Here is a 13,432-nt window from a genome sequence, read left to right on the forward strand (position 1 = left end):
GGCCATAAAACTATACATAAGCTGGATAATAAAAAGTTTATTATATTTATTTTCTTTCTTAAATTATTTTAATATATCATAATTTATACATTAATCGGTTTGTGTAAGTTGTACATTATATTTGTCAATCTTAATACAAGTATATATACATTTACATACACGTAGTGAGAGAGCTTCGAAGTAAAATGTTTAACCGAACGTATATATTTTTGGAACAAAATGCTTTTATCTTAAAACTGAGAACACTCTTCACGTTAGGCAACTATCGATCCTGCCTTTAATAAGAAATTTGCTAACATTTATTATCTCATATACATATTTTTAAACATATTTACTCTTAAAAACTAAGATTTGTTAAATAACATTTTCAATTACATTGTTGCACACTTAAAATAGCTTTTTCTCACTGATGATCTTTCATGGGATCTTTCATTTATGATAAATAATGAATGAAGATGGTATCCTGGGTCTATTTCGTTTTTAAAAACAGAACTTTTATAGCATTCAAAACCTAATCTACAATATGTTCTTTGCTTCCTGTTCCTTGTCGTTTATTTCTTGTCTTTTTTTCATTTTTGCTGTTCTATCGATAATCATATTTAAACGTAACGTGTAAAATTTATTGTAACGTGTTTTTCATCTTTTCCGAAGTTCGTTAATGTTTATCTCGGACAACACAAAATAAAGAAATTGGATAAGAAACAAAAAGGTAAGAAGTGGTAAGAAGAAAAAAAACAGGAAGCAAAGAGCACATCAGAGTAAATCAGACTTAAATTACATAAGTATCTATAAAAGCGTTTTAATGTTTACGCGATGTTTACGATACAGCATACTTGCAAATAGGATTGCTGATAACAAACTTCTATAATGCACGATACGGTCATATCAAAGTTCAACAAGCTGCTTTTATTTATTTATACTATTTATACGTATGTATAGAAATCATAAAAAGCGGAGCTTTCAACAGTTTTCAGCATTTTCGCAGGTCTGAATCTAGTTGTAAGTGTCGCGTTGCAAACACCGACGTACATTGGGAGATACTTTGTATATCGGAAATTCCGACGAATCTCTAAAAGTACTAAAATATCGAACATTATCTGTACATTATCATACATATTCGCACGAATTATAATCTACGACACGGATAGCTACGCGAATGATATTTCCATGAAAGAGACGATAGCTAAAAAAGAAAAAGACTCAATCTCTCTTACTAATTAAGATGTGACAGAGGAAGAAAACGCGCGAAGGAACAGACCTTTATGTCCTTTCCCCATCTTTTTGCTTTTTTGAAAATTTATAACAGGATTTAAAGATATTCTCAATTCTATTCTTCTCTTTTTGAAGAATTTAAATGATACGCGCGTTCGTTCAAATGTACGTCAAACGTTTATGGGATAAGCGACACGTGTTCTTTTTTGTAAAATGCGGGACGTTATCACGGATGTCCGTGATGTTGCTGCAGATTGTGCAATTCGTATGCGAGGTGACAGCACTCGGAGTCACTCCATCGATGATGATCGCGACTCTTATCGACATTCGGCCCCGACGCATCCGACATCTGAGAGAAAAAGATAGTCATTTAATAGAGAATTATTTTCGGGAAAGTGGAAATAATTACCTCTTTTTCAAAGAGAAATAAATTAGACAGCTATTCGTGCGAATTTCGAAAGCGATTAATAAATAAATCAAATGACCATTTAGGAGTACATTTTAAAATGTCCTCTCCGAGGAAAATTTTACTCGATATAATACGATAATATTCGTTACATGTATATTATATTTTTAGAGTCTAACTGAAACTTTTACCGAAACTAAAAACGAATAGTACGTGTCAGTTTCGACTAAAATCATAGCTCTTCTACAAAGATATTAATTTTAATATGTGTAATTATTGTCTCAATAATTATGGTGAATAATGGTGGTTTATGAAGAAGAAGTACTTATATATTCTTTGGCCAAAATTGATACACAACCGAAATTTCGTTTTCTTTTTTATTTTGATTGAAATTTAATTGTTCCAATAAATTATGATATTTGTGAAGAAAAAGGATATGATATATGGGCATGTCTATACATATGACCTTTATAGAATTTCTATTTTTTAATTTTGGTTTCGATGTCGATTGAAATTAACATGTAATCGAATATTTCGGTTCAGTTTCCACAAAAGTTTCGGTCGAACTCTACATATTTTGAATAAAATCTTCTTCAGAGAGAATGTTTTGGAATGTTACCTTAGAGATTACTGTTATTTTTTATGTCAAATATATTTTTTGGTACAATTATTAAAAGAAATAATATTACATAATGTTCAAATCACATGCAATCTCATTAAATATGATTTTGATAGAAGTGATAAAATACATTGAAATGACAGACAGAATTAATGTTAAATTTTTACAAAATATTTTGATGCTTCCTGTATTAAATTAAATAGAATTAATTTACAAGCACGTACGATTTTATTTTATTTTTATTGATTACGTTTAATGATTTTATTTATTTATATAATTGATGGATTGATTTACATAATTACAAATAAAAAAAAAAATAAAAAAGTATGTAAATATTTTTTATATTATTTGCACTTTTGAGATTGTTTTTGCCCGAGTTCTTCGTTTTTAATCATTCCACAGGCAATATTGAATATCAAAGCGCGCGATGAAGAGATGAAAAAAAGAGATACTTTATCGGCAACTGGATTATACCGAGATTATGCTGTACTCATGGATCCATGTATACTTGGGCAAAATGATGATACTTACCGAGCAAAAGGAGAGTAGTGATTGATGTGTGTACTTGCTGCACAAAGGCGATGTATGATGAGGGTGATGATCCTGCGTCGTCGGCTGCGTCGGCGGCTGGCCATCACCGGCGATCTCTAGATAACCCCGGCTGCTCGCTAAACTACCTCCTCTCGTTCCAACATCTGCAAAATTGCATTGCGAAATTCGGGTCGTGTAGGCTGTACAACGTGATTCGGAGGGATTTCGTGCATTCGAGAACTCTCCTCTTTGCAGCAACGATATCGACCAGTTTCTCTGGCTGTGTGATTTAGTCGCTTTAAGGGCGCCAAACCGTCGCGATGAATTTGACTTCTCTCACGATGTATCGCATTATACTATTTTTAGCACAGTTTTGAAATATTCCTATCTTAAGGCGCCCAAGAGAAAGAACTTAACGTACTACTTAACTACTTATTATAATACTTTAACGTAGCGAATTTATGAAATTTTGCTATATCCTTACTTCTGTTGCGCGTTTAGAGATTGAACTACACGGAGAGAATTTTCTTTTAAACTTTACCCTGAAAATATAGTAGTTCTGGTACAATACAATATATTTTTGAAATTTTTATCATGCACTTCAGTAAAGTTAATCAAACTTATTTTATATTTTATTGTAGATTTATTAATGAATGAGAGAGATTTACGTTAAAATTCTTCAAAATACAATGTTATCCCACGATTATCATATTTTCAGAGTAATTCTAAGAAAAAATTCTTTTCGTGTACGCATATTTAATTTACTTATGATATTATTGCAAAAAATCATTAAATTAGGTAAAAATATATTAATTGTTTGAAATTGTATTTTACTTGAATTTCTGAAAGAGAAGCTCATTTAAATAATTTTGAAAATATTTGGCGGAAAAATTTTAATCAGTGCAGCTCGTATTTTAATTATCTGTTAAAGGGAATTGAGAATTAAACATTTAAACGGTAAGAGTGACTTTGATCAAACTCAAAACTAAATTAATTTAATCGGTGATTTATCAAGTGATATATCTTGTCCAGTAAACAAGTTGTCATTATTCATCGTCATTTTAACATCAAATGACATCTTTAATGTTGACAAATGATGACAAATAACGTCAACTTGTTTAATAGAATGTTATTTTCTTGACATAAATAAAGTTTTTAATTTGATTTGATGTACAGAGAGAAAAAGATCAGACATGATAAATTTTATTCAAAAATTGATTTGGATTTTAATCGCCTTAATTGAATTAATTATTAACTTTAGATTAACTTTAATCTCGGTTCAACTTGCATTTTATCTTTTTTTAATTCTTACATTAGAAGTAGAAAATGATAAAGAGTTAGTTAAACTTTAAGTTAAAGATTAAAAAATTAAATTATATTGGTAGAAGTGGGCATTAAAATCAATTGCTTAAGTTAATCAGAGTTTGGTCAAAGTTGTTATAAAACATTGCTTAAACGAAACACACATAGAAGGACACGACGTTTCGTAGGATTTAAGGGGACACCTTGTGTACTCGCCATCGAGTGAGTGGACCGACGAATAGCGCGATCCTGATAAAAATAAGAGGGCATCTTCCAGCGTGACTTCCACCACCTGACTCTTCTTGAATGCCGACGACCACTGGCTTTCGAGTTGTTGCAACTGCACGTGCTAACCGAATGCGTCGACGCTCTCTGACCCCACCGATTTCCACGTAGATGTGCCCATTTGATGCCGCGAAGTGTTCTCGATACCTCAGCTCTCACCTCGCCGTTTAGGAAGCAATACAGCACCGCCACGAAAAAGCCCTTCCGGGAACACAGAAATAATACCCTTTCGCCCTTTCGCTCGTCAATTTTAATTCTCAGCAAAGCCTGGATCTTTTTCTCGAACGCAAATCTTTATAAAACTACCATTCTTCATATAAATTGTAAAGAGAGATGTATGGAATAAAAATATTATTTAATTATTCTATTTAGTCTCTCAAAAATATCCATTTATTTCCTTTTTCTTTTAATTATCGTATTTCCATCTGTTCATTAAATTTCTATTTATTCATAATTAAAATGAATGAATTTTATATATGTATATACATAAAAGAGAAAAAATGTAATAAAATTTAATATATAAAGAATAATGATTTGGAATTACAAATGAGAGAGAAAGATGGAGAGAAAGAAAAAAAGAGAAGTACAATAAGTTCTAAAAAAATTTAAACTCCATTATCTGAGCGGCTGCTTAAACGTTTCACTGATCAAAGTACGTATAAAGATACATAGAGCAAGTAGCTTTCCAGAATAAATGAAATTATATAGCTAATTTAATTTTTCAAACTTTGTGGATTAATTAGTTCAATTTTTTGCACAACATCGTCCAGCTTTGTTGTCTAATGAGATATAATTTATGATAATGCAGTCGAGTACTCGATTTCTTGCGTAATTGTTTGGCGTCCAGTAAAATAGATTAGTACTATTAATAATTACCTGGAAAGATGCGAACAGCTGGTCGCAGAAGAGCCACACGACCTCTACAGTTTCGTTTACGCCGATGCTGTACGACATAAAGATAAAGAACGCGTAGTGAACCCCAAAGAGCGGCACTAAGACCAACGTGCTTCTAGCCCATCGCCTAATAATCATTTTAGACATATATTTGTATAGTCAATCATGTCATTTTATTAAAAATTCCATCAAAAAGAAATAATATTTTTTATTATATTGTATTTTTATCAACACTACAGATCATCTTCTGTAGAATCTTACTTGTATCTTTCCGTTTCCTCCGACATGGTAGATTTGAGTTTCACTAGTAGTACTCTCACGATGTTGATGAAGAGCACGAAATTTATCTAACGTAGCCAAGGAAGAACGATGGATTAATGTACGACTGAATTAATTACAAGCTCAACGAAGCATTCGCGAGGTTCTTACCAAAATAGAGAGCATCGTGGGCACCCGTATGAAGAGGAACAAGAGAGGTTTCTCATTGGTTGTCCAGCAATATGTATCCTGGAATATGATCCTCGTCACTACCCAAGGTAAGATAAATATAGCTGGCAAACCTGCAAGACGAAGTTGTGCGATTAAATTTATCAAATGGGCTCTATTACGCTTATCAATAATAAATTTCTAAATTTCTCCAGGGAATGAAAAGTTACTTTTTAAAAGTAACAAATTACAGTTACTCGTTACCGAACAGAAAAAGTAACAAGTTACCGTTATGATTTTTAAAAGTAACTCGTTATAATTACGTTACTTGAGAAAGTAATTTTTTTCATTACTTTTCCATTATTTTTTTAAAATCGACAACCGCCGACGGGCTTTCTAGTCTTAAACGCTATGCACTGTACAAAATTTTTGTGTAAAATTACAACTATTATAATGGGTAATTTTGAGCCCACTATAATAATTGTAAATGTCAACGCGTTCATAAATTCGTAATATGCAAATAAAAATAATTTCTTGATATGTAACTATAAAGCAGATTGTAGAAGTACAATTACAATGTACATGTGTAATTGTAGGAATGATAATGACATTTCGCATTATATATTATCATTTAACAGCAATACACGAAAAATTACTGTTATATTACGTAATATTACTAAAATTAGGATAATTACAAAAAATATTCAAAATATCCTGTTATTTACATAATTTCCCATATAAAATAAGATATATTTAGGCAATAAAAGCAAATTTACATAATTTTTGTGGAATTACGTAATTTCTGTAAAATTGCATGATTTTATATATTTACAGGATTAATCAATTTTTACATCTATTATATGTGTAAATTTACAAAATTTTTTTACAATGTGAGTGACTTGTGTCGTATCGTGTCCAATCATGTGAAAAGTAAAATTCGTTACCGTTATCAAAAAAATGTAACTTTGTTACCGTTATAATTACCAAAGAGAAAAAGTAACTTGGAACTGTAACTTCGTTACAAATAACGAGTTATATCCATTTTATGAGTTTCTCTAACGAGAAAATACATTATTTATTAATAGAAAGTCTTCTAATATGATCTCTCTCTCTCTCTCTCTCTCTCTCTCTCTATCTTTCTAAAACGGATCCATTTATAATTATAGAAAACGATATAAATATATTTTTTAAATTATGCCATTGTTTTAAAAATGATAAAGTTAAAACGAATATCAATATAAAAGCATACATATATGTACATGTTAAATATTATAATATTACAGATGTATTTATAATTAAAACTTACAACAAGGAAAGGGACTTAAGTGTATTTCTCTGATTTTAATGAGTTTTTAATGTGTTGTTTTGTACATAAAAATAAGACACATATTTATTTTTATATGTGTCTTATTGCACTTTTAAAAAATAAATTACAATTTTGATAAACTTTTAATATGTTACTTTATTGACAAAATAAAAGATATTTTTTTATACGTGCCTTATTGCACTTTTAAAGGGTAAAGCATTTTTTATAAAAAAAAATCGATTTTTTCTTCCGAAGCAAATATCGTAAAAACTGAGATAGAACAAAATGTTTGAAATAAAAGTTGAATAATTTTAAAAGTATTTAATAGTTATAATGCTTTTTTAAATTAAACAATATCAAATTTTTTTTAAATTTTTATTTTTTATAAATAAAAACTATTTTATCTATATAACGTTTTTTAAATATATAACAGTACCAGTATACAAAATACTCTTGAAACTCAACTTTTATTTCAAACATTTTTTCTATCTCTTATGGTTTTGTCGATATTCGCTTTGAAAGAAAAAACCTTTCTTCCAAAGGGTGTTTCAACTTTGAAAAGATAGAGTACGTATAGAAAATTACATGTATATCTTATTTACGACTATAAAATAAACGCACAATATATTAAAAGATTATTAAAATCGAAAGAGGATATTTGAGTCCCTTCTTTAAAAAAAAATGTTTAAAATAATTAAGATTTGATATGAGGAAAACAAATGGGAAAAATATAATTTGCAATTAAATTGACAAATGAAAATACGGTGTGATAATTTTTGCGCAAAAATTAATAATATATTTAATACTTAAAATACTTAATATAGGTATAGTTACAAATAAAAACGAAAATTTTGGCAGCTACATTCCAAGCCGCTTTTATCGAATATTTCTTAAATTCTCATATGCTCGTGGGGTAAAAATCATTATTCCAATATGCCGATCCTAATTTTTCACCGTGATTGGAAATTCAGATCAAATCGGAAAGGCAAGTGGATAGTCAAAGGTCAAGAGCGTAAAAAGCACACATTTTTTTAAAAAAACGTAAAATTCATAGTCATATTGGACGAGTCCAGCAATAAAATTATAAAGTTGAACAGAAATTAAAAATAAAATGAGAAAGTAATATGTAATAGTTGGGAATAAAGTATGTATAATAAAAAACACATAAAAAGCATTTGAAAATGAAATTGTGCTATTATTGTTTACATAACATATTTCTTGTATTGCATAACATTCAATAATTTTCATAATCAATACGATCATGTTTCATGTAGAGAACCATCGTGATTTTTTAGAACATTTGAGAATTTCTGAAAATTGAGAGATTGTACATATCCCTCCAGAGAATCCTGTGCTTTTTACTGTCAAAGATGGTCAAAGTCAGAATCAATAGAATCTGCACCGGCATATAGCAAATACATACATGTTTCCTTTTTTTCTTATTTCATTTTACGATTTCTATTAGTAAAATTTTAAATTATTTTTCAATTATTGTTAAATGCGTCAAAAAGTATAGGAATAAAAAGGTTAAATTATGTAAAAATTGACTAAAAACAAAACTATTCCCTTTCCAGTAAGCAAATTAATGGTAAATTGTTGTCAAGTTTAGCATCAAACTCGCTCAGAATTGGTGACAAATCCGATGTCATCTGTATCAGTAACAAGTTTGTGTTTTGTTAATAAAGCCTGTGTACAAATTAGATAAGAAATTGGTGACAAAAACCGAGTTAAGCATTAGTCGGTTTTGGTTTTGGTCGGTTCTTGTCGTCAATTTGCTGTTAGGTTGTCAACAAGTTTTGCAGAACAAGAAAATAATTTTTCTGACAATTTCTATTCTCATGTTATATCAGCAGATTTTATTATATATCTGCTATAAATGTGTTGACAGTATTGAATATAACAGAATTTGTTTCAAATAGTGCTTTTTTTTGTCGACAAAATTTGTAGCAAGTATTTGACAAAATTTGTTTTCGATTTGGCCGATTAAGTTGTAGCTGATTGCAACTCCGTAAGCCACATCGAAAATAAATATTGTCAAATGTGCTTACTACAAATTACTCAAATAATTAAATAACAAGAGCAATTTATTCATCTTGATAAATTTATTCATCTTGACAAAACAGCCTTTTAATCTTGATAAGTCTAGTGATTAAGTTTTAGATTAAATTCTTAATAAAGAATCGATAAAAAGTTTGTTTTTTTTTAAATTCGTTTAAAAGTTTCTTAATCTTTTTTAATATAACACATAAAACAACTTTAAAGATAATAAAATCGTTTAAAAATTAAAAAGCACAAAGTAAACTAGAACTAATGTAAAATGTAAAATAGAATAATGTAGGCTTACAACTAATGTGATTGGAACCTCGTAAATCCTTCTAAGATTGACAATGACTTCTAAGAATAATCCTATTACTTACCCCATCCGAAAATGACGTAGCCTACAATGCTAGAGTTGGCATCAGTGAAGAGCGCCAGAAAGACCAGATTGTGCAGATATATACCCTCCATCAGGATCCAGGAGTAGTTTGCTAGGATGAAGTATTGCCACAGACTGGTGAATGTCTTGCATTGCCAGTTGCTTTCCTTTTCATCGAGTAGCCAGTAACCCTCAGTGACTTTGATCACGGCATCTGCCACTCCGAGGCCGGACACGAAAAGCATGTCCTTCAGTAGCGCCATGAACGCTCGCATCACGAATGAGACGAACAGGTGCATGTGCAATATATTCCGAGGACATCGTAATTTCCTACGTCCGATGGGAGACAAACTTGAACGTGGCAACGCGAATTACGTTTCGATTAGGATAGTGCGAGATTTTATGCGGCGCCATGAGACATAATCCGACTTTGAATTGAAAGCAATCGTGTTCGATGAGAAAATCCCGTTATAACAGCGTAAATAAACGTTAAAAATTATTGCTCTTTCAGGGGCAGTCCCGACGTCAAACTCTTTACTCTACAATGCAAAGTATTGAAAATATAAGGAAAATATGTGGATATAAAAGTATGCGATCAAACACTTTGACAGACAGCTAATAATAATTTTTTAATAAAAAATTATGTTTAAAAAAATAAAAAATGCTAAAAGCGAGGCGCCTTATTTTGCAATTATGTGTTGAAATTATATTTACATGAATATACTTACTTGATGGTGGCCAAAATGCAAAACGCAATGATGAGAGTGAACAGCGAGACAGAATAGCCTAGTTTCGAGATGATCTTCACGACTGGTAGGAATTTCTATAACATGCAATTATTTTCTAAATGGGAAATAATTAATTATTAATGTACAATTTATTCACAAATGTAATTAATAAAATAATAAAATAACAACGCATGCATTCGTGATTAATTATAAAATTATTATCTATTGTTTAAAAATAATTTAAAATAGAGTAAATTTCTATGAAACATTATTATTACTAAAAATATAAATAATTTTTAAAGTTGAAATTAAATTATTAAGTGCGACTTTTACTCTAATTAATTTGTTGGTGGTAACTTTAACAAAGCTTTCTAAAACAATGTCACCATATGATCTCTACGAGAAAAATAAATTATGAAAGTTTGGAATTGGGTTTAATTTATAGCTGTCGTAAATCTTTCCTAATTCTTTGCAATATAAATTACTGCATCTCATATAGAAATTTAATATTAGTGATTAATTAATAATTTATTTTAAATTAGATTTATTTTATATTAGAAGCATTGTAACAATACTTTTAATAGTGAAAATAAAATTGGCTAATATTAGTATTAAATTTCTACAAGGGATGTATACATTGACGACATTCCTTGTCTCGTTGTTCCCTTTCATGCTGCAATGCTAACTTTATGATCCTTAAGAAGATCATTTTCTATTATGTTATTCTGTCGTCGCTTTACGAAGCTTCTCTATGTTCTTGTATTCAGTCGTTCTATATTCACTCATGAAGTAATGTGTTTTCATCGTGTGTGTTCGCATTAAATTATGGTAAAATTTGTATTAAATTTGTATTAAGGCTGTCAATTTGCTCCAAGTGAATTAATTATTGAATCCTTTGAATTACGGAGCAACTTTAGTAAACGTCTCTAAAATTTGGACTGGAAATTATTCGGACTGGAAGTTATTTTCTCTTTCATTATCAAATATTGATCGTTATAAATTGAAAAGGTGTTAAAAAGGCAGATAGGTGACTATTAAAGAAATAGGATTTATTTTAATTTTTTCATGGTTGTCATTTCAATGATAACGTTACGCGGTATACATAAATACCACTTGATCTTAAAAATTAAGCACAAAGGTCTTGGTAGAAAATTCTTTTCATTACTTTCCGCCCAACCTCTTCGATAACATCATTACCGACGTAACTATTGGCTCATTTGCTCTCCCGCTCAATTCATTATCGTCCAAGACTGGAAATTAACTCCGCAGCAACGTCTCGGAGTTCTCATGAACAGTGCAAAACGTCACAACGCATCCCCCTCCCGTTGGATAGAATGTCGTTTATAGCTCTCATTTCCTCGTGAGTAGAGCAACTGACGTCATGTCGCCGTGTGATTCCAATCGATCTTTTCATCTCTGCTATTTTCTGCATGGCGATGTCGCCGAAACTCGGCGGAAGGTTTTATTGTTCCAAATTTATTTGTCCTACATTTTTATCGACGAATAATTTAGTGTTAGTGTTTCCTTTATTTCTTTACCTTAATAAGAGTCGCATTGTTTGTTTCTACATTCGATATGTTCATCATGACTATTGGGTCTTGGTAGCACTGGCTAAAGTTGGTCCAGACGCTCTGGGTTTTGACGTTCCAGTACCATTCGCCGTTCGGCAAGCATTGCTTCGAAGCGAATGCCTGAAAAACGCACTGCCTTTTATCTATGCACTCTTCCATCGATTCGATGATAATTATTTCTTAAGAAAAATATTCGATACTCGCGTGATTTTCTTAAGAAAAACAATCGAAATATACCTCTTTCTTTCTTTATCTATGAGACAGCATTTTGCATTTACAGAAAAAAAAAATTTTACACGAAAAGATCGATTTTGCTAAAGTATTTAAAAATGTAGCTAGATGCAGATATAAAAATAATTTTGTTGGACCATCAAAATAATTTTATAGAAATATATGAGCAATGCTCCAAAATGTTTTAATAGTCTAGTAACCAATTTTAATGTCCTGCATAATTATTTTGATATTTCAGCAAAATAATTTTTAGATTTGTATCTAGCTAAAATTTTAGACATTTCAACATAATCGTTCTTTCCGTGTGACTATATAAGTTGACAACTCCAAATACTTACAACTAATTTTACAAAGTAATAAGAACTAAAGTAGTATTACTGAGTACCATATTTTTTAATGCTATATTATATTTTTATAATATTCAATACTACTTTTTTAAATTCTTATTATTTTGTAAAACTACTTGCAGTTAAATTTTAGTTATCAATTTATAGTTGACGCAAAACTACTTCTTTTTCTCAGTATGGGGAGAACAGAAATTTTTAAATTACACTTCAAATCAATTTTGTTTGAGATAGAATTTTATAGAATACGTGGATCATCTGCAAAGATATTCAAACCTTGAGCAGGAAAGTCATAAAATGAGATGATTTATCGAAATTCTGCCTGAGAAAGAATGGAGTTCGAATTCGTCGAAGAGTCGTTCGGACACGTCGCTGAACAGTGTGGGAGACATTTCAATCATTGGATTTAAAGAATAGATTTTATCGTCTATTTGCAAGAATCTTACGTCAGAAAACGGCGTTATTAGATCGGAAAATTAATCTAATTGAGTTTCTCGCGGATCTAAATGAATCTTGGTATTAATTCGTTCTGATAGCGTTATTCTATTGAATAAAATTTCGTTCGAAGCGTGCGCGAAGTAGTTTCCGGAGAATCTATATAGATCAATTCAGCTAAATTTTTAACATGATCTTGATTACATACGCGAGCGTCGAAACCCATGATGTAAGAGGCGCACTGCTGAACGGCCAGTTGTCCAGGTGCCGTCGAGTTCCAACATAGTATCCCATCCCAAATCTCGGGACACCAGCCTGAAGAGATCGCATCAAAATATTAGCACGAAAATAACGAAGCTGTCTAGAGCAGAAAATTATTAGACCGAAAAAAATTAAATTTTAATAAATATTTGTTTGAATAGTTCTAAGTAAGTATTTACTAAATGTAAACATTATATTTATTTGATACAAAAATTATCAATTTAATTTAACTCTCATTTTTTATTGAGTAAATATTTATTCACTGTAAGTAAATGTTTATTTACAATTAGCACTATTTAAAAAAATATGTATTGAGATTTGGTAATTTTTTTCAGTGCATTACATACATGTATGTATATGATAATGCATAATTACATATATATATATATATATATATATATACATATATATATATATATATATATATATATATATATATATATATATATATATATATATATATAT

The 13,432-nt window shown here is 30.1% G+C and overlaps 1 protein-coding gene across 4 annotated transcripts in view; it reads right to left on the bottom strand.

Moving 5' to 3' along the window:
- Window positions 1-374: 374 nt before the first annotated feature.
- LOC108749980 (secretin receptor-like) overlaps window positions 375-13,432 on the bottom strand; it is a 58,286-nt gene continuing 45,228 nt past the window's right edge. Inside the window, exons 3-12 of one of the 4 annotated variants that reach the window (XM_018489106.1) lie at window positions 12,915-13,021; window positions 11,664-11,816; window positions 10,126-10,220; window positions 9,399-9,748; window positions 5,679-5,809; window positions 5,511-5,596; window positions 5,232-5,376; window positions 4,274-4,556; window positions 2,769-2,932; window positions 375-1,561 (exon numbers count right to left, since the gene is read on the bottom strand). In XM_018489106.1, the coding sequence (XP_018344608.1) occupies window positions 1,439-1,561; window positions 2,769-2,932; window positions 4,274-4,556; window positions 5,232-5,376; window positions 5,511-5,596; window positions 5,679-5,809; window positions 9,399-9,748; window positions 10,126-10,220; window positions 11,664-11,816; window positions 12,915-13,021 (1,637 nt within the window). In that variant the 3' untranslated portion in view covers window positions 375-1,438. Of the gene's footprint in view, window positions 1,562-2,768; window positions 2,933-4,273; window positions 4,557-5,231; window positions 5,377-5,510; window positions 5,597-5,678; window positions 5,810-9,398; window positions 9,749-10,125; window positions 10,221-11,663; window positions 11,817-12,914; window positions 13,022-13,432 lie in introns of those variants that run through there. The other 3 variants (XM_018489107.1, XM_018489109.1, XM_018489110.1) reach the window with 3 other exon arrangements.

The sequence above is a fragment of the Trachymyrmex septentrionalis genome, unplaced genomic scaffold (genome assembly GCF_001594115.1).
Source record: "Trachymyrmex septentrionalis isolate Tsep2-gDNA-1 unplaced genomic scaffold, Tsep1.0 scaffold32, whole genome shotgun sequence".
Lineage (NCBI taxonomy): Eukaryota > Metazoa > Arthropoda > Insecta > Hymenoptera > Formicidae > Trachymyrmex > Trachymyrmex septentrionalis.